General features: G+C 41.5%; 1 protein-coding gene across 1 annotated transcript; it reads left to right on the top strand.

Annotated features, from left to right (window-relative positions):
* Positions 1-1,502: 1,502 nt before the first annotated feature.
* Positions 1,503-14,527, top strand: LOC128712115 (potassium voltage-gated channel protein Shal). The gene is made up of 6 exons (XM_053807011.1): positions 1,503-2,617; positions 10,634-10,796; positions 10,905-11,093; positions 11,890-12,051; positions 13,140-13,264; positions 14,476-14,527. Exons 1-6 carry the CDS (start codon positions 1,503-1,505, stop codon positions 14,525-14,527), a joined length of 1,806 nt encoding a protein of 601 aa, XP_053662986.1.
* Positions 14,528-27,940: the final 13,413 nt, after the last annotated feature.

The following is a 27,940-nucleotide window of genomic DNA, read 5'->3' as shown; positions in this document are numbered from 1 at the left end:
TATAGAATCAATCAAATCAACTCGATAATAAATGCCACCCATCGTGTCATCATGGCCCATGGATCATTTTTCTTATCAATCAATTAGCGTTTGCTCAGCAAAAAAGCCACCGAAGAAAGCGCATTCATAGTAGCCATCATGGCTAGCAGCTTTATGCTGATCATCTTCACTATCTCGGGATGGGGAAAAGTTGATTTGCATACAGCTGCATGCATGGCAGTAGTTGCTGCCAGCTGGAGAGTGCACTCAGTTCGTCAGTGTGCAGCATCATCATCGTCCCCATCATCGCCCACAGTGTCTTCAATATCACTTTGTCACTTCATCATTTCACACTTGCCCAGTGGCGTTAGTGTGCTACATCACACGCCACTGGGCGGAATTCGATCCAGCGCGCTGAGGTCGAATTTCAAATCGTTTGCGCTCTATCTTGCTCCGGAATCTGCTCACTTTCGGTCGCATAATGGATGCAATATTCACCAGCTTTATACTAATGATATTTTCTTCCTCCCTTCATTCTCGCCCCCATGTCAACAGTCCGCTGAGTCCACCGGCCAACCTGCCGACTGGGATGGAATGTTACACATTTGATGGTCGTCCCTGGTGTCCCAGCAGCCGCAAGTGGTGCACTCTGCGAACAGACAACGCTCCCATCCGACGGCAACATGCGGGAAAAGATTCCTAAAGTGCCCACCGGCATTAACAACTAGCACGCGAACCGAGCGCCATTTTCTTCGCCACCGTGGGCTGCAGCGCGTGTCAGAGGGACCCGGTGTAGGTGGTTAGCTGAAGAACAGGCAAAAGCAAACAGCAGCGGACAAAAGCATCCAGAAAAGTCGAACAGAACTGCACCGCACGAATACCGACCGATTTTGCTCGAGTTCGATGAATCGAGCATCCGAGATAAAATGTGCGATGAAAGTGATTAATCACCGGCGAGTGCCAACACCGGAGGTTCTTGGACGAGACGTAATCTCGGTTGCTCGCCGTAAGAAACCGGACACTTGGCGGCTTTCTGTGTTTGTTGCGTAGAAGTTGATTAGGTGCGTCGAATATCCTGAAGGTATTTCGGTGCGAGTGGTCAATAATATTGCAGGTTTTACTGTACACCGCAGGGAAGTATCGTCTTCGCAAGTGCAAAGAAAGCGTACAGTAGCTACAGGGTAATTTCTGCCGAGAGTGATTTGGCATTTGCATGCCAAAGTGCTGACTGAAGTACTTCTGACGGTTAAATGGTGCTGTAGCATCGCAGTGTTAGTCTGTGTGCAATAGTGTGCGGGAGCTCTAGAAAGGCGGCATAGTTTATGTTGAAGTGCGTACGGTGAACTTCAGCTTGATTCAGGGTTTTGGTTTCCAGTGTCGAATTCTTGGTGAAGTTAGCTACTCGAGTCGGCTCTGCACTGCTGCAGTGGTAGCCTTTTGGTGACATCCACCAACTCCACCCCGACTCTCGCCGGTGGGTAGTTGCGCACTTGGAGGATCATTGAAAAATTCCACCGAATAGTATGGCTTCGGTCGCCGCTTGGTTGCCATTCGCACGGGCGGCGGCCATCGGCTGGGTGCCGATAGCGTCCCATCCGCTGCCGGCCCCACCGGTGTTCAAGGACCGGCTGCGCTCGGAGGACGAGAAGCTCATCATCAACGTGTCCGGGCGGCGGTTCGAAACGTGGCGCACGACGGTCGAAAAGTACCCGGACACGCTGCTCGGCTCGAACGAGCGTGACTTCTTCTACGATGAGGACAGCAAGGAGTACTTCTTCGATCGCGACCCGGACATCTTCCGGCACATTCTCAACTACTATCGAACCGGCAAGCTCCACTACCCACGGCACGAATGTCTGCTCAGCTACGACGAGGAGCTGGCATTCTTTGGCATCATGCCGGACGTGATCGGCGACTGCTGCTACGAGGACTACCGCGATCGGAAGCGCGAAAACGCCGAGCGGCTGATGGATGACAAGCTGTCGGAGAACAGCGACAACAACCTGCAGCAGCTGACCAACATCAGACAACGGATGTGGCGCGCCTTCGAGAATCCGCATACTTCCACTGCCGCGCTCGTGTTCTACTACGTCACGGGCTTCTTCATTGCTGTATCTGTGATGGCGAACGTCGTCGAGACGGTGCCGTGCGGGGTGCGGCCGGGCCGTGCCGGTACGCTATCCTGTGGCGAACGCTACAAAATCGTCTTCTTCTGTCTGGACACGGCGTGCGTCATGATTTTTACCGCGGAGTATCTGCTGCGGTTGTTTGCCGCACCGAACCGGTGCAAATTTGTGCGCAGCGTGATGAGCATCATCGATGTGGTTGCGATCCTGCCGTACTACATCGGTCTCGGCATCACCGACAACGACGATGTGTCCGGTGCGTTCGTGACGCTCCGAGTGTTTCGCGTCTTCCGTATCTTCAAGTTCTCGCGACACTCGCAAGGTTTGCGCATTCTGGGCTACACGCTCAAATCGTGCGCATCCGAGCTTGGGTTCCTGGTGTTCTCCCTTGCCATGGCCATCATCATCTTCGCCACGGTCATGTTCTACGCGGAGAAGAACGTGGACGGTACCAACTTTACCTCGATTCCGGCCGCGTTCTGGTACACGATCGTCACCATGACCACGCTTGGGTAAGTCACGATACCACTGCCAAGTGGGTATTTATTTAAAAAGAGAAGAAGCGATCAACTGCATTGTCGCTAGTTGTTAGTCGAAAGACCACTGTTATGGGGATTATGAAAAAAAGTGATATGACATTGAACGGACACTTAGGACACCTTCGAATGTCATGCACTCAAAGCGGAATGTTTTGCTTGCCCTTGAACAACAAACTCATCTCTGGCAGGACCTTAATGATCTGAGGACATTAAAATAGAACAAACGCCCCTTGCTACTAAATTCCTACCATTGAGCAACCGTGATTAAACGATTATTTACCCTCAATTAACCGATAAAATGGGACGATTATGATGCGCCATCAAGCGGCCAACCGATGATTATCTTGAGGAGATTTAATTTTTGCCAAATATTAGACACTACGTGTGGCCTCCGCCTTTGCCTTCCGAACACGCCAATCCATTCCGAATCGTTCCCGAATGCTCGCTGTGTCCAACTCGTAAAGCGTAATGATCCGACCATTAAACACGCCTCCAGGTAGCTATGAGCGATTTTCACGTGGCACAGCGGGAGGAAAATCTGTCGTTCTTGATTTGATTCGATTCGTTGTAGGTTGGTGTTTGCTTAGGATTTTGTTTGCGTTGGGAAGATCTTTCTGGTATGAAGTCTTAAATGGCTATCAATTGAATCTGACATGAGAGTTGCTCTGTGGGTTATTTTAGGTTATTACGTTTAGAGCAAACCAACACTCTATGCTAGAATCAAATGTTACATGCGCGATACAGTGAGCATAAAACCAGAAACAATTTTAGAAATTGCTAAAAAAAAGCCCCTGAAATAGTAAAAAAAACAGAAAATTTTAGTTCCAACACGCTTGGAAACATCATTAGAAAGTCCCTGTTGAACATTGGCCCCAACTTCGTTTCTGTTTCACCCCCACCGAGCTAATGCTCGTTTACGATGCAATAAACAACAAGCGCAATTTTCAACGATTTTTGCTCATGATAACGACTGCGACAAGGCAACAATATTCTAGCAGAACGGTCGCAACCATGTTTCCCGAAAACTTCACAGGAATGTGCTTGTTTCCATCTCGTTCCCTCGCGGGAATCTCGATCGCCAAGACAAGATTCGGTTATTCTGCTTCTTTGGAAGAGTTCTTTTTAAAGTATAGATTCGCCTTCTATCTGCCCTACTTAACGTCCCACACTGTGCAGTACGGAACACCGCGGCAACACAACGTTGAAAGTTGGCCGCTAAATTACCTGCATCAATGAAGCGCAGCTCACCGCGCATGAAACTTTTCACTCAACACCTTCCAAACCCATGACTCCACTGCAGGGTGGAAGCACGCGATAATTATGCACACTGCGTGGGCACGATACGCGGCCGATCCAAACGAAGCCAGAACAAAAAAATCGCAACATAACAGTGCAGCAGACAGTTTCACCCGCGTAATGAGATGAGCGAACCACTTTGCGCTTTATCGATGTCAAAGTTTATTCACACCTTTTACCCGAAACTGTAGCAGGGCATCTCTTTGGCGAGATGGGGCGGGATTTTTTGCTCTGCCCGTGCTCTTCCCTCGTCGGCAGGTTGGTTAACTTTTACCGCTAAATAAACCATATTAAACAGCTGCACCACATCAAAGCTCTGCCATCGACACGTTAGCTCTCTGCGCTTGGGTAACGGACGGGTAACCGTAGCAAAAGTGTGCAAATTATTCCCATTAACTCCGCAGGCCCCACAGGGGTGTTCCCCATGCACTTGCCTTCCGGCGGGCAGTACTACCACCCGTTGCGATTTTTTGTTTTCCTTTTTTATTTTTTGGAAGCAAAAATAAACTACAACTTCTGAGGTGTATGTACTCGGGCATGTCGTACTAAGTGGAGAACTGGAAAACTTCTAAGTCAAACACGAAACATCAGAACACCCATCAGGAAGATGAGTGATGGTTGTTGGGGAAAATGCCCTCCCAAGGAAGTTAAGTAGTGTGTTGTTAAATGGATGGAATAATCAAATGAAGTTCTCTCTTTATCAACATTTCGTTTGGCCTTTTAAAGGTAGTATTTTGACATGGAATGATTTCTGTTCTAACATATTCGCCAGTTATTCGGCATAAAGCAACAACTAGCTGTCAGATAGAACCTCAAACTTTTTGTTCATGGTCGCAGCACTGTATTTTTTACCTTTTCTTGTTGTTTTGAAAAAAGCAATAATAATAACTATGATTCAATATGGCTCCAATGACCTGCAAAAGTATCGTTTTATATGGACGTTTAACACGATTTTACAACAGATATTCTAATTCTGCAACTATTGGAATATTTTACCTCAAGTACATAACTAAACTAAGTTTCAGTTTGTATTGTCAATGATGGCTTAAGTGTACGATTTGTTAAATTGATGAGGCAGTTCCTTCGGCACATAAATGTATTTACAATTTTTACCCTAAAAAAGGAACAAAAACTCGATAATAGCTCGTCCTATTGCTATTACGAACATCCCCTTCGTCTAACGAAACATAACATAACATTACGGTTTCAAGATGCTCTGCATGAATAACGTTTCAGTCATTGACATAACCCATAGCTCCACCTCGAGATAGTTTCATGGTGTGGAAAGCCTGCAGAAAGTTAAACCTTTTTTCCCCGAGAAGGGGATCAGCGTTGCGACAAATGCAAGGCCTAACACGTCAACCGCACACAGCGGCCTGAGTATGGGCCGTGTGTCGCATGAATTATGGTTCGTTCGTGCCAATGTCTACCGCAACCGAAAGTAGAAATAGTGCTCGTTTTCATCGCATTAGTTGTGGAGCCACCTCTCATTAGCACTGCTCACGATATTTAGAGCCACTTCACACTTCACCAACCGAATGGATTGAGGGAGCGTGTGCTGTTTGCCGGAAACCACCGGATGACAATTTTAATTTCTTTGATAGCATATTTTGTGAATTTTCACTCGAATTTCTTCCACCACTGTACAGGTGGTGGCATCCGGCACTGATGAGGTGCAAATGTTATTTTCAACTTTAACTTTTCTGTTGAGTTGTCCTTTTTCCCCAATGAACGAAGGAGAGTTAAAGAAGTATGAACTACTCCGTTCCGGTTGAAATTCTTGCGTGTGGCGTAGCACAAAACTTGAAACCATGCAATTGAAGAAGTTTTCTTTGGTACAAGTTCGCGTTTCCCATTCACGAGCGCTGTCACGCTAAGGACCTCTTTTTGCTACTGGCAATCGGCCTGTGGTGTTGCTTTGCTGTTTGTCTTATGATTTAGCGTCTAGAAGGATGCACCCTAATGGATACCCATTTGTAAATGGTGTTGATCGATGATTTATGTGCGGTGAGATTCTTTCTTTCATTCGTTTTGGTGTGACCTTTTTCTCTTTTGGCCCCGTAGTCATTGCGCTCGATTGGACGTTAAATAAAGGAGTTCCGTCTCTCGCGATCGGTGCGAATTGTTTTCCGGTCACACGACTAATTTATTGAATGTCATATTTTTAGCTTGATTTTCATTTTTTAAGGTCCAATTTCCCATTCTTCTTTTTTTTGCTCTACGCACATCTCGCGTTGGTCCACACTGGTCCACAGTTTCAATCGGTCCATTAATGGTTTGTCACGGTTCAATGGCTGTCCGATCGGACTTTATGACCAATTTTTCCACCGTTTCGTTTTCTGATTTTGTTTCTCTCCATTTCCTTCCATCCCTCCCTTTTTCTCATCCTCTTTCTCCCTGTTACGAACCCAATGATGTTTCCATAATCGTAAATCACTGCAATCTGCTCGGGAAAATTAATGGATTGTAAAGGGGTTTCTCTGTTTTCCATCAATCGAAAGGGTTCCTTTTTTGCTCTTTGGGTTCTTTGAATGAATGAAATGGGACTAATTAGAGAAAAACTGGACCATATTGGCTCTGCAGGGTTAGAACTTTTCATCCACTTCAATAAGAGCTATTTCTTTTGGTGAGATGCCCATCAAGTTGAGAAGAGTAAAGCAAAATTGAAAGTGAATAATTTGTTATTATGTAAGCTAAACTTTCGGTCAACTATAAACGAATTTCTATCATTACCTTTTCCTATCACAAGTATCGCTTCTTACGAAGTACCGAGATATGACAATACTGCTTAGTTTTTATCTCCTCCGGAGCAACTTCACAGCATGTGGACCTTCTTGTTTCTATTGCGAAAGTTTTCTTTTGAATTTTGAACCTCACCAGCATAAAACGACCTCGTTACGACAATGTTCGTCTTCTGTTCGTTCACTACCTTCGTTGCAGCACGCCGACAGAAGAACGCCAGAGAATTGCACCCTTTCACTACAATGCACGCGTTCTTTGCGAATTATCAGCTAAGACTTTTGCATTAAGAAGAGTGAGAGAGACAGGGAATGCCCTTAACCCTTATCATTAGAGATGGAAATGAATTCGTTCATCCGAAAATAGATCCCAAATGGAAGAAGGGTGAACATGGGTGTAAGTTTTAGGATGTTATGGCTGCAATAATACTGTAAATGTACTTGCTGGAATTTGAAACACACAGCTATAGTATGTCGTGCGACGTGTTTCATGCCAGTTGATCACTATAATTTCAACTGGAAGTAATTGGGTACGTTAATCAAGGAGTAGAGTTGATCAGGAAACTGCGACGATGTACTACGCGCTTTTGTAGCAAAGCTAATAATTTCAAAAACTTGTTATAACCATAGCATACATCCAGGAGTTAAATTAAGTTATTTCATTAACTAACGAACTATATACCTCTGGCAATTCATTTCCAATAAGTGCTAGTAACAATTCCACACTTGAATGCTGAATCATTAATTGTCCGCATGGCCTACAATTGAGGTTCGGTTCGTAGCGAAGAACAAGAGCAGTAATGTCAGTTGTTAAGCGGTAGCAAAAATTATGAACCCAACAAACCCAACCCATTGCTGTCGCGTGTACCAACGGAAAGGTCAGCAAAACCGGCGTGCCACTACAACGCTCCGGCAACAAGCAAATGAAGCAAAATAACCACCGAAGATTACACTTCCCTCCGATAGGAATCTTTAATTCTTATTTGCAACTTATCACGTCTCTGTGCACCGCGTACCGTTCCTCACGTGTCCCTTAGCACGAGGAAACTCCTGCACGTGGATACTGCCCGTAAAGAATCTCCAAAGAGCTCTAAACGAAACCGTTTGCCAGCTAGCTGGAAGCGATTTGACTGTATTTCTCGACCCAACCGAAAACCATTAAATGTCGAACGTGGGGAGGCACTTTCAACTCACTTCCCATTTTGCTAGTGGTAGCAAAAGTTCCGTTGCGAGTCACCTTCCTGGGCGTTCGGGCGTCCTTGCCGTTCGTTCTGCCCCGGCAAAAGTACCTCGGACGGTGGTCGTTCATGCGTGATAAGGGTAAATAAAAGCTCGTTGTTAACTGCCTCGGACACTGTCATTACAGCTGCTGGATGGTGGCGGTGTAGGTGATGGAACCTTAGTACTACCCATGAACTCAATCTCCATGGGAACTCTGCTGAACAGTGTCTAGTTATACTACGGTGCCTTTTGGGAGAAGCGATGGGTTTGACTAATGGCTTTACTTCTTTCGCGTTGGAGCGTCCAGCAAACCCAAATAATCTACGGTACGGGGGTGCACATTTTTCTGCCCTTTTTTTGGCCGGCATACCATCCCCGGAGTGTTGATGAATGAAGGGAAAGAAAATCACGCAGCACGGTGTTTTCCGTGTTAGAAATAACAGACTCACGGTTGGTAACGTTGAGCAGCTTTTGCTCTTTCCTTCTCTCTCTCGCTCTCTTATTCTCTCTGTCTCTCTTTCTCTCCATCCTTCCCCCGCTCTCTCTGCCACGATCTATGCCTCTCACTCGCAGCTTTCCTTTGCAAAGCTTTAAGTACATTTCATCAATCACGATGAAGTTGAAGCTCTACGGTTTTAGTTACCTCAGTAAATCGTTTGATTAGCTGTCGGGTTTCATGTTATCGATTGATCCAATCCATTACTGAAATTGAGCCCCGAGGTTGGAGCCACCGTTTTGGAAGCAACGGCAAGTAAAAAAAGATAAATAAATAAATTTTCTGTCCAAAGGCCACTCGTTTTACTGCGATGTAAAATGTTGTACAAATGACGTTGCTTTTTCAGAAAATAGTTAGACGAAAATTGTTACACTATTTCAATCACATTGATAATTTCGTTTAACTGCTTATATCGGAATTTGCTTCAACGAATGAAATCCTCAAGATAAAGTAGCAAATTTACTCATTTTGCTAGTCGCTATCGTTTTATGTCAAAGTTTCTACAAATGTCTGCTTGTTGTTACGAGGTAAGCAAACAGCCACATGATAAACATGTCCTTTAGCGTAAAAAAACCACTTGAGCAAACAACCAGTAAACGCTTTGATGTTTATAACAACGAAACGAAAACATCTTCAAACATTTCCACTTTGTAACCAAAACAAACAACCGCTTTTTTCCAAAATCGCTACCAGTCGGCAAGTGGCAACACTTTGTTGCCTTTTACGGTTGAACGGCTACTGGCTGTTATTTGCTTTTAATCAGAGCTGTTCAATCGATACCATTCTTGCGAGATTGATTAACGTTGTAATTGCACGGAATTGCACTCAGCGTACATGGCCCGCCAGTATTTTCACAAGTGGTCAGCTAATATAAGCATCCTACCGTGCGTCTCCATTGAGTTCGTATGTTTTCGAAGCGCAAATCTACAATCACTCTGAGTGCAATTTGTAACGAAAACATCAGTCACTTACTACCGAATGAAACAGACCCCAACAGCAAACCGTGTGCTAAGTATCGTTTCGGCGAATAATGTGCATCTCCTCCTTATGGCACCGACCTAACCTGCGGTCGGAATGAAGTGGCCGATGGTAGGCCACGACCTGCCATGATAGGAGGTGTCATTGGCAAGTCAAAATTCGTGACTTGCCACTCCACCGTCCGTGTGGCGTCATCGGTCATAGAGATGGTCGCAAACTTGCCACCAGCTGACTCAGCTGCCCAGCCTGTGACCACCTTAAACGGTTTGCTGGACGCGGCTCATTTCGTCGGGCTTCTAGACGGTATGCTCCGGTGGGCAAAGTATATTTATAGTCTCTCGGTAGCCAACGCGAGTGGCCGAAGCGTGACCAAGAGTGATGTGCCGAATGTCGCTGATGCCCGCATTTAATGTCTGTCGAATGTGATGGCAATGAGGGCATCTAATGATGCTCTAGATACAGTTGGCATTTGGAATGTTTCCACGTTTCGTGCTGGCGTTTCGAGCTGGGTGGAATTGCAATTTTGATGCGGTTTTGACACCTCAAATCGACTAAATTGTAAATGACGGTTTGATACACCGCAACTGAGCTGGTGCTCATAATGTAGTGAAACAGTAGAAGCAACTTCATATTGTTCCTTCAAACGTTTAATTTTCTACCGATAGAAATATGTGTTTATTTCGATAAAGTATTGTCGAATTTGCTACTATCAAATTTAATAATAGGTATGTTAACACGATACAATCCGTACTCTTATTCTTTCTTCTTATTCTTATTTTGCATGCGTTAGTGTTTTCGATCAGAGATGGTAAATCTTTTTAAGCAGAACAGTTTGTCCAACTTTGGTGGAAAACAGAAATCTAATCACACATTAATAATTTCAATTTTCAATTTAAATATTTTACATTTCTCACAGAACCTTCATCGGTGTTCGTCCAAAATGGGACTCTGAATGGAAGACCCAAGGTTACTGTCTCATGTTATTTGGGAAAATTATTTAAAAAAATACTTCAATTTCACCTGCATTCCTGAAAAGAATTGACATCAATTTATTCAATTATGTCGCAAGTCTCCCAAAGCAATAAACATCTGCTCCAATTTTATGATTAGAATGTATTAATTTATAATTCATAGCAAGATGTAATATGGAGTGATATCATCTGTTGAAGTCCACAATCGCAATCTGAGCCTTCCGATATTTAAACTATGATATGAAAACTTTAATTAAATTGATACTAAAACCATCTTATATACCCACAGTTATGGTGATATGGTGCCGGAAACGATTGCCGGCAAGATCGTCGGTGGCGTTTGCTCGCTGAGCGGTGTGCTGGTCATCGCGCTACCTGTACCTGTAATCGTGTCCAACTTCAGCCGCATCTACCATCAGAACCAGCGGGCGGACAAGCGGAAAGCACAACGGGTAGGCTACCGGATCGATCGGGCCGACGATGAGGACGGCTCGCTGTAAGTACACGCTCGCTGGACAGTCTGTTAACTGTGCGACACGTTTTTCCGTACCTACTTGTAGAAAGCACGCCTTGCCCGAATACGAATAGCGAAAGCGGGCGCCAGTGCGGCGTTCGCGAGCAAGAAGAAGGCGGCCGAGTCGCGCCTAGCGGCGCAGGAGTCTGGCATTGAACTGGACGACAACTACAACGATGAAGACATCTTTGAGCTACAGCATCATCATCTGTTGCGATGCTTGGAGAAGACTACGGTAGCTATACACTCACATACACACACATCCACACATATGCACACGTGCACACATACATTACAATACATTTTTAGGGGAGTTAAGGATTCATACCGTTCTGATCAGATCGAAACAGAAATATTTTGCACCACTTTCTAACGTTTAAATCATGCATCTTTTCCTCTCACGAATATTCTATCTACTGTTCGAAACTATCTCTTACATTTGCTTAGAATTTTAAATGACACATCCAATAAACAGCCTATCACATGATGCACCTCACATTCACAGTAAGGCACACGAAAGCTCGCTCATGAAAGCTCCTAGAGGAAAAATTAAAATTTCGATCACATTCTTTCGCTGTCTCTCTGTCGAACTATTTCCATCTCTAAGTGAAATCTTCGCATGCTTCTTGCCTTCTCTGCATATCCATGTAAGGTTAATCATCAATTTCGTAGGCTCATTTGTCAACCATGCCGTTTTCTACGACCGGAGTGGGGTTGCTGTGCGAACTTCTTCTTGTTCATTCGTTGACATGTACCTACACCACGCGCATACACTCTCATGCATGCTGCACGCTTGTGATGTGGTAGAAATACACATATAACCATAACCACACGCTTTCACCTTAAGTCACATGTGAGAATAAAAAAAAAGTCATAAGGTCCAGTACCTGTAACATATCCGACTCCCAAATGTATCCCCATTTGTGTAGAGTAGTCGTCGCCAGTAGGTTCCGTTAGAATGCACTATAGCCGAACGTGTCACTAACGAATGGTTTGATTTCTTTCATGTGACGAATCATCTGACCCACCAGGACCGGGAGTTTGTCGAGCTAGAGACGCAGTACAATGGACAGACGAAGCGGCCAGGATCTCCGTCACCGATGGCCAGTCCGTCACATTCGGCCAACACGGCCACCGGAGCAACCGGGCTCCTGCAGTCCTGCTGCGGACGATGCTGCTCGCAGCGATATCAGGTAAGACCAACTGGAGAGCTGTAAAGAGCCGAATGATCCTTTGATTGTTTTTGTTTCTGTTTCTTTCGGATCACGATGTTGACAAACAAATGTAATCAGACAAACATGTACACTTGAAAGGTTTAAGACAATTTTACACACACTAGTGCCTAGGTAAATACAGTAACATACAACGTAACACTCAACTAACACGAGAGACACGAGAAAAAATCGTGAATTTCCTAGTATACACACACGTTTGCTACATACTTAACCACAACTTCAACTAAGTAAATATACTTACACAACAATATGGTAAAAGAAGTTTTTGCTTCATAGGATAGGAAATAACGAAGCTTTGAATTGTCTCAAGTGTACTTTCCTTACTTGCAAACCAGAATGGTTTTGGAATTTCATTGGCGTACAGAAAAACATATCTATTACCTTCGTTATGGACTAACACCAGGCAACATGAGATCGTGGATTGTGGAGGTTTTTCCCATTTTCAGTTTCAATTTTCTACTCAACAGCATACTTCACACACATCCACACTCACATTCACAAACACATAGAACAAAGACTCGCAAGCGATGCAATCGGTACTTTGCGATTGGAAAGTAACACAAAAGCACCAAAAATGTATTCCCTGGCTAAGGATATCTAAAATCAAAAACGAAATAAATAAAATTTGGGAAAATTTTACAAACAATACGAAGAAAAAAAGATACAAAATAGAAAAAGGAAACCAGGGAACTAGAAGGTTCAGAATAGTAAACTAGTGTACTAGTGTGCTGTAGCAATCGCGGTTTCCGGTTGAATATTGTTGCCCACTAGTTTAGTGGAATAAAGCAAAAATAAAAACCCAAAACAACGAAACCAAAACCGAATTACAAATTGGAATCGAAATGCTAAAACCGCCATAGAATTGGGTACGATAGAGATGGTGCCCGATACATGTTACGGATTGTGCACCATCGGTACAAACGGGCATTGATTGTGAGCGCGCGCGTGTGTGTGGGATGTTGTGTGCGCGTGTGTACTGTGTGTGTGAGTGTGATTGTCGATCTGTTGTGCACCTTATCCTCATGCCTCGTACCTCCATCTCATAGGACAACCGGGAGTCTGGAAGGATCTCCTTCGATGACACGGGAGTGGAGGAAGGGAATGAAGGCAGAGGCGTAAGAAGAAGAGAAAGCAATGGGGACTGTGAGCGTACGGGCACCAATGCAGCCAAGTAATGAACCATAAAATAATGATCCCTGATGGTTGGTTTTCCTTTGAGTTTTTCAACAAAACCGTGTTTTTCGACCCTTTTTTCCCCGTTCGTTTGTTCACTGTGTCTTTCGCTCTCTCTCTCTCTCTCTCTGTCTCTCTATTTCTCTTTTACCAACTGTGCTATGACCCTACTGACTCTGTTTCGTGTGTACTGTTGTTTTTCGAATTCAATGTTCAGGTTTGCTGAGGTCAACTGATTTTAGTATTTTTTAGCATTTTTTTTCAGTTTGTTCTTATTTTCCCATTGATGAATATGAAAATGTTGCTATTTTTCCTTATTTTACCATTTAGCTGGTTTAACCACCTATTGATTTATTTTGTGTGGTTTAATCAATCAGTGATATTTTTTATTACTTTTAACAATCCTTTTCTTCTTTTTTGTCACTCTAGTTTTGTTCTTCTATGTTAAGCTTTGTTGTTCAGGCTTTTCTTTCTGCAGCCTAACGGTGCCGGTAGTTGATTGATTTTGTTTATTTTCAGTTCAATTCGAATGTTCCTTTGGCCATTTTCTGATCAGTGTGTGGATGTACGTTTCTAGCCTTCACTAGTGTTTTACAACTCCGGTGTTAATCCCATTTATGTAATTGTTAGCTCATGCAGTATCCTGTTTCTCATTTCCTCATCAGTGTGAAAATGATCATATCTTTTAAACTCGCGATTTGTATTATCAAATGAACAGATTTGTTAACTGTGTATAATGGGAAAATAGCAAAGTGTCGTTACAGTTGGTGTACAAAGTAAAACAAATTTTAGCACTAAATGCATATATGTGTAACAACTGAACTCACACCAAAAAATAAAAAGCTTAAGAATGTAAAACTAAAGAAAAAAGTAGAAATATACATCGAAATCAGATGAAACAAACAAAATATTAGTAGTATGAATCACGGGCAAAAAGCATTTACTATTAAATTGATGTAAAACAATGCAAAATTCGGCAAGAACCAAACACGACGATTTTATCAATCCACATGAATATGATCTTCGGTCAATTTAGCAGTAAGCTTACATAAAGAAATACCTAAACGTATCATCAAACATTGGATAATTGAAGCTCATTCGATTCTCTTTTTTCTCTTTTCAACCATTTTTTTCTTCCATTTCTAACTTACGAATGCAAATGCTAAACGAAACGAAAAAAAAAACAATTACCACAATTCGATATGACAGTAATTCGAACCAGCATGCCAATCCTTTGCAAGGTACCGGTATGCGTATGTAAGATGGACCAACATTGCTTCGAGACCCGTTTTTTGCCCCCATTCATCTCGTTTACTCATCCACCCATGAGTCCCATATCACAATTGTCGTCGGTTGTAGCATCGTACGGTGAAACTAATACGTCTCCTTATTGCCTTTCTCGCAAAACAACTGTGAAACTGCACGCAAAACGAAAAAAAAAATAAAACAAAAAATATATACACATTAACCAAAAAACCGCCGCGACTTGCCTTTGCCGTGTGAGCTGTGACTAATAATGATGAACGTTTCTCATGTTAGCCAAATCTGTGATTGGATTTTCAGATACAGGTAGAGTTAGAGTGTTGTTGCATCTGTTGTCCGCCCCGCGGACGTTTGTTGTGTTTCTTTTACATACATGTTAAACGTTTTCCCAGTTGTGTTTTTTTTTGTTTCCAGTTCTTCAAATTCTCTTTCTCTCTATCTCTCTTTCTCTGTTCCTTACTGCTAGGGTGATTTTTGAACACCTTTTATCAATTCCTTCCATCGTCTGTTACGAACACAGTACCGATCTTTCTGACACAATGTTTCTTTCAAAAACACACACATACACACACCCTGCCTAAATTGCATTGTTCTGTATTTATTTTCACTGTATACTATGGTTAAACGGCACGTATTAGACGCTGTACATAGTAATGCTCTTTTGTAAAAAACACACTCTAGTTCGAAGCCTGTTAAGAGCACCTGACAGTACGTACGTACTGCTGTTTGCTCGTTGTACAGAAAGCTGGGCTTGTAGAATAGGCAAGGATGCGTGTGGGAGCATATGTGAACCGGAAATATATTTACCTCCCATTCGGTTGCCGTGTTTATGCGACACAACAGATAATCCATCGAATCGATACGGAAATGCAGATCAACGGTTGCAGCAGCGCATCCTCAACTGTGCTTCACCACCATCAATGCGCACGAACGATCTATCGCTTGAATTCCACATTCGCTCTATCGATGGTTGTGCGTGCATGAGAACAAATAAACAAACCATCAAACAAACAAACAAACTCGTAAAACACATTGACTCCTTTTTCCCATGACGGGAGACACCGAAACTCCGATCGGAGCTACCGCAACAGTATAGCATCGAAACATTCAACCATGCGGTCGGTTTGTACCGTGACGGAAGTTCATCAGTGTCCTTAAATGAGCATAAGTGAAATATTACATACCCCCCTTACTGCGTCCGACAGCAGTGCAGTAGTAGGAGGAAATAAAGTAACATGGAAAAATATCCCACCCGACAACAGACGGCACTCGGTGTATCCGGGTGCGCATTGCCATGATGGACAATGTGCATGATTCGAAATGAATAATATAACACCACTCGAGAGAAAAAAAAAGGAACGTGTATCAACCGGAAGCAGCAGGTTATGCTACCCGTATCGGCCATAAATCCATGGGAAATATGCTGGAGCATTACGGGCATGCTGATAGAATGTGGAACAAGGTTGGGGATGGGCACAATTTTTCATGGATTGCGAACAGATAACGCCACAAGTGCATACGACCAAAGAACCAAAACACAATCATATGCATGCTTTATGGTTTTGGAACGCGTGAAAAACCACACAAACGGGCGGAGTAATAAATCGATTGTACTGTGGATTTGATGGAGCGATGTAACCCGCCAGTTGTTTTTGTTTGCGGAAAAAATATGTATGCAGTACCAATTCGTTCGTTCTTTCACCCACAGTGGTCGTAAAAAAGAAATGTATCATTACATGTTACTGAGTATAAGAGCGCAAGTATTCACATGTTTTACTGGCAATACTAAAGTACCACGTCAATATTTTTATTAATTTAATCGCAACCAATCCCACATGGTTTATGAACAATGACAAAGGAACTTTTTTGCAAAGGATTTCCTTTTTTTAGCAACAAGCGACCAATCAACTTGGTACACAACAATCATCACACACTCACACTTCAAATCCACTACCTTCTTCAACTCTACTCACATGCGTTGTAGACAACTCATCAACAAAATGGAGACTGGATCACTCTCATAACCATATCGATGTCTATATGAATTTTGCTTCTAGGTGTTGTATGTTACCGTTCTGATGGTGTATGTGTTATCCTCCTTCGTCTTCTCTACTTCCGATGGATATGTTTTTTGGTTTTTGTATATAATGTTTCATATGTTGTATTTCTTATAGTTTAAACTTGACATACTTTCCTCTTTCTTGTGGAGCTACGAAAAGGATTATCATCGGAAGAAGAATGAAAGTGTTCGGGGAAGCTGACATGGAAACAAAATCATCGTTTCAAAATAGAACCACCAGCTTCCACTAGAACATAATCGTTACAGTTTAATTGTAGTTGGCAGCATTTTCTATTCAATAGACCGTAGTACTGTAGTGTATTAGAATTGTGTTATCTTAAAGAATACGTCATGGTTAACGTTGCTACCCGCTTTCAGTAACGCTCGCTTTTGTAGTGTTGCAACACGTTTTATGTACAGGGTTCGTAAGCGAACTGCCGTATCGACGCTTAAGTATTTCGTCCAATCGAACCTACTCCATCCATACAGAATTGGAAATTTACCAACATCCTGGCCTTTGCTTCGAAAGGGTGAGACTCTACCACGACACCGATTGGACAATCGATTACAAACCCTTATGATTTACTTGCATTTGAATTGGATTAGCTAGAGCGATATGACTATTGAGTGCTATGAAGGAGCATTTAAGAGGCTGGTTATTTTACATTGCAAGCCAGATTTTCAGCTTGTTCTCGTAGGATAAAACTATTCAACAGTTAGGTGATTGTTAGAGCTAAACCGCTGTACAACCGAATGCCAAAGGCATAAAAAATAACTTCAAAAACAGTCAACAACACTACTGTAAATAAATGTACCATAAAACAAAGCAACCAAACACCCCAAATCACCAGTGTAAAATAAAACTGTACTCTCTCCAACTGCACCCAAATGATTGCAAAACAAATGCTATGTTATACAAGTTCACAAATTTGACACCTTACCACCACGAACTTCCAATAGGCTCTTTATACCATACAACAAAAATAAAACGAGCTTGCACAACCACCAAAACTCCAGTTCTTTTCACATTCTTTTTCTCTCTATTTCAAACTATCTCAGCGTATTGATTTCCAGCATATTAAAATGCTATACAAGCTAACAAAAACACATCAGAGAAATATTGTTTGTTCTTATCAATAAGAAACCTATCAACTGTTGACAATTTTCCCTTCGTCTATTTCTAACATCTCTTACAAAATTTCCCAACTATCTCCCCTAACTAACCCTTTCTTTTGATATTCTACCATCATATCCCTCGTGCTGAGTTCTAGTTGTTGTATGGTTTAAAAATGTGTTATTTTAATGCATTTTTAACTGCAACTTCAATTGATTTAAGTTTCACTATGGCTTTCACATTTGTGTTTCTCATCTTGAGCTAGGTGATTTTTTTATTTAAACTATAGTTTAAATGTGCTCTCAACTGTTTTATCAATGTTGCTATCTTCTACCTCTAACAAAATTCGAAGAGATGGCTTATCTTCATCTAAATTAGATCGATGTAGAGTGCTCACCAGTTTTATTGTTTGTATACTTCTAAATCTAGATAAAAGAAAATTTAAACATTTATGGTGAACCGAAGAAATCCCACTGCAAAATGGTAAAACCATGCGAAATAATAAATACTGAAAATAGAATGTAAATTTTTATGTGCTTTCTTCAATCACACCAGAAGAGGAAAATTATTCTCCCTCAAAATGTTCTTTCCATCCGTCTCCCTTTCCACCGTTATCATCTGTTTCCTCGTTAAAATGAATCAATTATTTCTCTCTCTCTTCCTCTCTCTCTCTTTGTCGTTAAGAAGAAAATCTACTGCATCTGGACAAATCGTATTTCCTGAAACGCTATTTTTCTTCTAAACAAAATACACCCAAATCACTCCTGTTTAACTTTCGCTCTGTTCCTCTCTCTCTCTCAATGTAACTCTCCTAGTTCACACTTTCTCTCTATCTCTCTCTCTATCTTCTCTCTATTTGTAACGCCTAGTGTCGAATTCAGTAGCCACTATCTTGTAACGCCAGATACTAATTACCATTCCGTTTTGTTCTCTTTTTCTTCCAAACGCGATGCGACATTCGCTTGTAGAACTACACCTCCGCGAATCAATGATGCCAGGAGGACGATATTCCCCTACGGGAAAGGAAGAAATCATAATAAACTGCGCGCACCAGCGTAGAGAATATCGTTCCCGACACACAGAGGCCCACTCCAAATCACCAATGACGAATGCGATCATGATAATCACTGGAAGCATGTTGCACCAGATCCAGAGTGATCGAGATAGCGCGCATACAACAACTGCCAACAAACTGGATCCGGGAAACGAGAGAAAGATCGTTGCAGCCTACTGTTTTAGCTTTTAGCAACAGCACAGCACCATCAACACAAATTGAAAACGTAACCTGTCCCGTTGACAGTCGGTTCCATGTGGGTGATGAAACAAAAGTTCGTTCATTCCAGCGCCAATATCACCACCAGGTGGAAAGATTTGAGAAAGGGAGATGAAGTCTGCAATAAAATCGTCAACAATGGAAACAAAATTAGGACAATTATCAAACAACATTATTCAGAAGGGATACCACCATCATATGGTCAGTAGCGATCAGGACACGCGATCAGATTAGGCAGACGAGGGGCAGGTTGGTTTTCGACCGTTCGTCCTTGGATGAAAGGAGTTTGAATTGCGAAATCATGTAGGGGTTTCAAACCTCCGTTTGTTTGCATAAGTTGAGCGGATTTTTAGGTACACCTTGCTAAATCCTGCTCTAAACGAGTCCACCAGACGGACACGTCCAGGCAAACGTCTAAGACGGGACTGGCAAACGCTAATGTTTAGCTGAGACACAACCCCATGCTAGCAATCGATCTAGCCCACTACTTTATCACAACTACTACCTAACTTGTACAGTGTTAATCCATTTTCACATCTCTATCTCTTACAACACCATAACACCCCCCACAAAACACTACCAAACAACAGAAAACTGTCTTATCGAAACAGAAGAACAAAAACAACTTTAACAGAAATGAAAACAATACGAAGAAAACTCAAGCTACCATACACTTAACATGGATAGCGTTGGACGCGTTTGAAAGCATTATTTCTGTGGTACTGTTATAGCGAAGATCGTATCGTATTTTCGGTTTTTTTTAATACTTATATCGCTCCGGTATTCGACTTTCGTCCGTAAACTTTAAACACTGAAACAAAAACACACATACTGTCTCTCTGTTTCACACACTCTTTCTCTCTATCTCTCTCTATCTCTCGTTTGAGAGCTACTCTGTAGCATAGTGAAGTGGAAAGGTGCGTGCTAGGGGAGATGGTTATGGAAATGTTCTTCTATCACTATTACTACATCTACTATTGCTACTATTACTACTACTACACCTACTACTACTGTTACTACTAGGAGAGAAGCGTAGCATAATTAATGATAGGCATGGCCGCACGGTACGCCAGTAGGCCAACTCCATGAACCCTTAGGATAGCCGTTCAATGAAAGCGAAGTGTAGCGATAACGCATAAGCATAATGTTAGCTGTTAGGGTTCCCTTACACAGTACGTTACACGATGGTAAGAATGGTAGTATAAAAAACGGTAAGTTGGAGGAAAAACGAAAACGAAATAAAACAAAAACAAAAAAACAACAATATAGCTTTAAACGAATACAGAAAAAAAACAGAGCGACTAACGAATATCTCGACTAACTGAATGTTTAGGCAAATCCCGGATGGCATACAATTACAATAGTGTTCCCAATTTTAAGCAGACCAACATCCCGTCGAACTTTGCTAGATATCACATATCAAGTGTGAGGAATACTGTAGTGTCGCCGGTATTGGATGCGACCAGTAGCGAGTTTGCGGATGCACTAGTAGGATGGAATGTTTCTGAATCACAAAGACAAGATGGGAAGATTAAGGAACTCACTAGCATATTAGAGGGAAAGTGTGGATGTGTGTGAAGGCACACATGGACAGGGTTTTAGTTCCAATGTAATTACACCAAAGATGATTTCATTTGCGTTTCGAACGTAATACTATGTTTTCGACCTAGATACGCGATAGTGTGCAGTGGGAGTTTTGATTTTTATACTACACACACACGCGTCAGGAAGCAATAATTTTAGTAAAAGATTAAAAATCAAGCAACCGGAAAATACAACATTTTCTACATACAAACAGTCGATTTTAAACTAGTGAAACTGCACAAAGCGATGCAGCCTGTTCGTTCGCAGATAGCATGTGGAAGACGATGATGTAAATAAGAACACCAGACAGACACAAAGCTAACAAATGAACCGTAGATATACCTACAAAAAAAAAACAAAAGCAGTAAATCAACTCGCCCTAAGCAGAGGGATAAATGCACCACAACCATAACCAGGGCGGTAAAAACTACACCCTACTGCAGGTATCCACTGTGTGTTTTAAGCTCCATTGTATGGTTACGAGGCGAAAATCATATACATGTACGTGTACGCGTGAATTTCAAAATTGCATCCATATTTCAGTTCCTTCAGGATGTTTCCGAAACAAGCAACAGAACTATATTGTTATGAACGAAAAAACCAAAAGGATCTAACACAAACAAACCAATTGTTCTTCATTTCGAATCGTATGCATTAAATCAATCTTCCAGCTAGATCTGTGAATACTACTTTAAAGAGATGAAAAAAAATCTTATATAATCGAGTAACGTGACGTGATTGTTGTTTATTGATAATGGAAAAAATAAAATAAAAGGAAGAAAAGAGAATAAAACACACCCAAACACACTTGCAGTTTTAGAATAAATAAATGGAAGACATTGAACGAACGTGAGAAGGACAAAGGAAATAAGAAAGGAACGATAGAAAATGGAGAAAACTGAAAAATCAAACCAGCAGGACGAAGAGTAAATACATAGATGTATCTTAATTATACGTGATGATAAGAAAATAGAAGCAGTAACACAGAGGAAAATGTAAAAAAAAACAAAACAAAGAGCGAACGAAAGTTAAAATGAAGGTTACAAAAAAAGATTGAATATGTAAACGGTTTAGTGTAAGGAAACAATTGTAAGGCTAATATCAAATATTGATGGATGTTATAAACATTATTATGAAACTTTTCAATACAAAACGAAACCTAAAAGAAAACATACTGCTTAGACGTAATTGAGATTAACTAGAATAAATGCTGAACGTCACAAAGGAAAATCGTACGAAGCATACATTTATACGCGTTGTTCATTTTCAGAATTGCATATTTGCACATTGCAACATACCAGCGTGTTATACTTGGGGTAAAGATCGCTTAAGATCGTTTTCGGCTACCTGCTGGACTGATCGTATCGCAATCCCCAGAACGGAGCGCCCCTTTTTGGTGTTGAGGCGTGGGTTTAGTTTTCCCTTTGTCAAAATTAAAAAACTAAGCAAATCTCATTCAACTACAGATGAATCGCAACCGGACTGGGTGGAAAAAAGTCAAACTTATGAAGTAATTGTAAGCGAACTAAGTGATTCATTGAATGCCGTTAAACAGTTGACCTGTAATCAATTATTTAGAGCAGTGAACGTTGAGGCTACACTTAGCAATTAGTGCTGTGCTGCTGGTAATGGAAATAAAATCAAACTAAAACCAAACGATGTCCATTTGTGAGATTTAGATGAAGAGTGCAGTAGCGCGTGCAAAATGCAAGGTTAAACCATTATTCTAAACCAAACTACACGCATACCAAGGTAACGCTTGTAAGTGGAGTGGAAAAATAACAGGAAGTTGAAAATGAATCGAATATGAATGTTACAGAATAATACGTTGTTTGTGTAAAAGCAGAAAGTGTAAGACATTTAGACGGACGTTCTTAATAAAAGCAAAAAGAATACTTTATGATAAAACTCAATAACCCTTGATTTGGCAGCTAAATGCTCCCAGTTCAATCGCCGGAGAGCTAGCTGTTCGAGCGAAACCGCACACGAATGGAACTGGTGCCCATGTTTTCGATGGGCACGAACGATAGCGGACGTAAGCTAAGCAAAATCCAAATCGTAATGAATGAATGTATTATATTAATATTACTCGTGGTAAAAACAAACAAACAATTCAGCACAGTGGTAGCGCGAATGGTAAAAAGGGTTGTTTCGTCCGTAAAGTGAGAGGTAAAAATCAACAGAGCAGGCCAGGATAACCGCCATCTTGAAGTGACATCGAAGATCACAACCAGTTACTAACATTTTAAAATGCAATTTATGGTAAACAAGGAAACAGCAGAGTGTTACGTGGAATTCTCACAAATGTTCACTAAGCACTTCTACTGGCAGACGGAGTGGATTTGTGACGTAAATGGAATGCTAAAATTTCTTTTCCAATACTTACGATTGCTCGGTTCAGATTCCACTTTCACTGTTCGATGTGTGTAGGAGCTCCCCATAGTGCGTTGTAATAGGATCGGCGTACAGCATTTGTAGTCTCCCTTCTCTATCTCTTGCATTAGCAACACAGCAGCAAACTAAGTAACAAACGGAAAATAATACAGTAGATTGTACTGGTGTGTAGCTTAGAGTGTACTGGTATAGCTTAGAAGGAACACAAACAAAACTAACAAAAAATAATTAGAATTTAACACAAACCAGATGATGAAAAAACATCCAAACTCTCAGCAGAGCAATACAGACGAAGAAACAAAAGCAACAAAGTAGAGAAGAGATAATCAAAGCCAATCCGAGTGTTGTGCGAGACAATTAAATGCATGGTAGCAATACAGTTCAAAAGAGGATAGAACGAAACAAAGAAAGACAAACAAACAAACTTTTGCAAAGGAGCAGCTAACTCATTGAACTATTTCTCTCGCTTCTTTAACTCTGTTAGATATTTTTGTTTCGGTTGTGTTTAGTGGTGTGAAAATGGTTTTAGATGAGGATGCGAATGGGTCAAAATCATCACCCTTGCTCAAAGCTTTTGATAAGCATGTAGTAAACAAAATAAACAACAAACACACATTTGGTATACGTAAGAATAAAAAATGTGTAACGGAGAACCGAGTTTTCACACCAGTTCAATAACTTGGCTCGGTTTCGTTTGCTCTAAACCGGTCGCCATCTTAGCTGATCGTTTTTAAAGGTAATAAGCAACATATCTACTCTAACAGCTCGCTAGCAATGCCATTTACTTCCAAATCACAATCTATACTCCACTCCACAAGAGCCCCTGCATTCGTTCGAATAGGAACGTCGTACGATAGTACACGGGACAAGATCATACCACAATACCGGCGCAGTACTTTAGGGAATAAAAATAAAAATTGTGAAGAACAAGAGAAGTAAATTCTCCTACTTCTGCCCATGAATCCAAGCGTAGATAGAATGTTTTAAGCGGTAGTAAACGAGTAATGTAATGTACACGGAAAAAATCCCTACAAAAAAAACTACAGAAAATAAGCGATTGAAATACATAAACACGATTACAAACCACCAAACACACACACTTTCATGAACACTTGCTAATAAGCAAGAAAACGGACAAATATGGAAAAAGGAACATGAAAGCCATGTCAGAAAAGCTAAGCAAATAAAACAAGCAACAAAAGAATAACAAAACATAAAATACCAATTAGATTTAATTACAGACATCTTTTGTAATAAACGAAATGAAAGCAAAACCAACTAACGAAACCATATTCAAACCGATAACTGCCGGGACGAAGAGATTCAAAAGAAAGCGAGAGAAAGAGAGAGAAAGAGAACCAAACGAAATGGTTTTGGATTCGTTTGACGCCATGTTGTTGATGATCCACCATTTTGAAGTATCGATTTGGATTGGAAATGCGGTTACCATCAACACGATGTAAGCGCAGAAACTAACAAACCGGCTTGAGCATAACGAATTTACCTTCTTCACCAAAAGTAACACCATACTCACACATCCTTCCTTTTCTTTCTGTCTACATGCTTGCGCTTTTCGTTGCGCTCTTACGAAAGCTTTATTTAAGAAAAGCTACAACCACAATCAAAATGTGTAAAATGGAGTCCGAGTGTGTGTGTATGTGTGTGTTTGTGAATGTGTATGCTTTAACGATAACGTATATCGTAAGCCCCCTTGTGTATCTTCGAGATGCGGAATGTAAACGTAAGCTCCACTTAAAAGCCAACGTTACTATGCGTTACGCTGCGCTTTCTGCTTTCCTCCCAGCGTCCATGTGTTTTGTTTTGTTCTCTTTTCCGATTCTCGTTGCTACTCGTTGTCGTTTTGGACTACCACGTCGCCCTTTTTCTTTCTGTTATCGGCTGTTTTACGCCCCGCTGGTGTGATGACGAATCGTTTTGTACATAGTAATTTTAATAACATACCGCCTCCTATCTATCGAACGACACACATGCTAATATAACGAATAAAAAAACAAAGGAAACAGAAAAAACCAAACCAACCATTTTCATGTACATATTCTGTTTTTGAATAGACCAAAACAAATGAACATATATATATTATATATACATTGACAGATTCTTAGGTTAAAAGTGGCGAGATGTGTACCGAAGTTGAAAGGGATAATAAAGTGTTGTATTCTGAAAAAAAATGATGTAGTAATTTATTGAACGGTGCATATTTTCTAAATTGATTTTAATCGTGTTTGAATAATGAAAAACTGTGTTATTTATTCAGTTTGAAAATCTGTTCATATATTTTAATCAGCCACTACTCTAACATGTCAGTTATCATGGCAAAGCCTAATGATATACGTCTAAGCTCTTTTAATAATTCATTTCAAAACGGTATCCCTAACGATGAAACATTCTCATCTCTCCATTTGAGCGTTAATCCATCGCTCATAACCACTCCTACCTTATTGCAATTTCGTCGGCTTTGCATCACTTTAGGAATCCTGCGTCTCCTCTTTTGATGCAACACAAATGTTCCATTTGAATTTCGCAATCGCACAAGAAAAAACTCCTTCAACTCCATATTATTTTAAAATTGTACACCATAAGAACCATTCGGGCAACAACATATTACCATCCTGAATCCTTAGCTCTCTCCTTCTCTCTACCTACAATTACACCAGCTTGCATGATATTCGTACGTATCGCATTTCGAAAAGCCCCAAAAATCCCTTCATTTTTTGCTACACTGGCTGGTCCCGTGTTCATATGAGCACCCGTACAGCCGGCAACTGCAACCGCGCGCTGTTGAATTAGCGTCAAATATTTAATTTTACATATCCCGCGGCAAGCTTCATCATGTTACAGGTAAAAATATATTGGGACCGGTACAGCATTTTATGTGATTTGCAAAATGAATTTTCCGGATTTCATACCCCGGACACTCCGGAGCCTCTTGGCGCGTTGTTCCACCCGACGTAAGCGGCAGCGTCCTTTACCGGGAAAGTTTCACGTACTGGCACGATGGTCGGGTGGCTTTTGCAGACTGTTGTGTTGAATTTGATTAGCTTACGCCCGTAATGCAAGGCTGGTATTCGATGACATATGGGACTTAATGTATGTGGTTTGAGTGTTTACGGTGTGTTTCATTGCACGATTTACAATTGTGTTTTAATTTAATGATGTTTCACTGGAAAGCTGGTATTACACAACCACTGCTGTGGTAGCATAAAACATTGGTTGAAACATAAATAAACTGACTAAATAACTCTTACCAGAGACATAACAAATACACATAATAAACCATCTCCTCCCTTACCGACACTGCAAAATGTATGATTCTTGATTAATTTGTTGGTAGCAATCCTACAAAAAAAATCGTTCTGATTTAACAATATTATTTAAATGAATTAACTCCACTAAATATTCTCCCTATAACTCTCAAGACGTTTTAATTAAGATCCATGCTCGCTAAGCTTAATCTGTCTCAGTTCATTTCGAAAAGCACAAGTATAGTATTCAACTAAGGGAAATGTCCTGCGCAGGTGTTCGCCATGTATGCAGTACATTGTGCAAAACGCTTTATGTCTTCTACTATGTGATTGACGAACGAAACGGACTATACATAACCTACATAGTTCCAGAACTCACATACGCCTCTGAAACATGGGCTTTGTCCAACGCTTTGTCCATTTTTGGCCCCGTATGTGTGGAAGGACAATGGAGAAACCGCTACAATGACGAGCTCTATGAGCTGTATGGCGAGTTTACTGTCGTACAGTGGACTAGACTCCGGAAGATCGGACGACCCAGCCCGTAAAGTACTTTTAGATCGTCCACATGGACAGAGGAGGTGTGGTTGGCCCAAATTTAGATGTGTTGATGGCGCTGATGCATCCGCCTAAAAGGCCGGGATAATGGGAGAGCAAACGAAGGCACTCGACCGTGAGTGATTTAGAGGACTCCTGCAGCAGGCCATGACTGCGAAGCGGTTGTAGCGCCTGATAAGTAAGTAAGTATGTGATAAGTATGTGATCGAGTTGCCCGCTACACAGTAAAAGTACAGGTGATGAAAAATTATTGCAACGGTAAGTTCAGCAGTCTTTGTGTTACGAAAAACACTGGCCCATTAAATGTGATGAAGGAAGATATGATAGAATGATAGATAGATAGATTTAGAATTCTTTTATGACAGTGGTGGATTCTGTCAACAAATTTAACAACTAGCACGCTTCTAATTTCATGAACAAGCTCTACGGCGTGAGACAAATGTTTATCTCGATAAATAAAATGATAACAAATTCAATTAACATCGTCTGTTTTGATATTGTACAACTCAAATTTAGCTAACTCTCGCTCGGTATATTACGTATGACCATTCCGATCACATTCTCGTGTACTCGCGCAACTCCCCTGTAGACTTCTTCTTCGAAACCGAGCCAAGATCACAGAAACTAGATACAGTTTGAGCTTTATTATAAGCTCCAACGCTCCAGTCACTCGCGGCAATATTATCGTTCCAGGGAAATCATTTTACCAAGCCCAGACACCGGTTGAAGATTGTTCGGCCAGATCAGTACGATCGTTCTGCTCCTTGTCCTCGTTTTTGCTAGTTGCTTGCTCCTCGAGGATTATGATTGGATCTCAATCTTGCCCGTCCGTACACACTCACACACGATTTGCCGCCCTCGGGGAGAAACAGGAAGTGAAGCACACACACCGTGTGTGTACACGTGTGTGCGTGTGTGCCTCGGTGCTATTGGTGCCCACATTTCCATACGCTCTAGTGCAGTGGGTGCCCGCGGCCAACCGTTCCTAGTTGCCCCGGTTGGCTGTTTTAAGCGTAATGCAAAGAAAAAGTACCAACCGACAAGAAGAATAAGTTTCCCTGCCTGCAGGACACGGTTGGGTCTGGGCCGCACAAACCTCTGTGCGAGCGAGTGCACATTCTGCTGTGCTTTCCGCTCGCTCACGCTGCTTCAGTTCGCTTGCTTTA

The sequence above is a fragment of the Anopheles marshallii genome, chromosome 3 (genome assembly GCF_943734725.1).
Source record: "Anopheles marshallii chromosome 3, idAnoMarsDA_429_01, whole genome shotgun sequence".
Lineage (NCBI taxonomy): Eukaryota > Metazoa > Arthropoda > Insecta > Diptera > Culicidae > Anopheles > Anopheles marshallii.
This window is presented reverse-complemented; position numbering and strand designations above follow the sequence as displayed.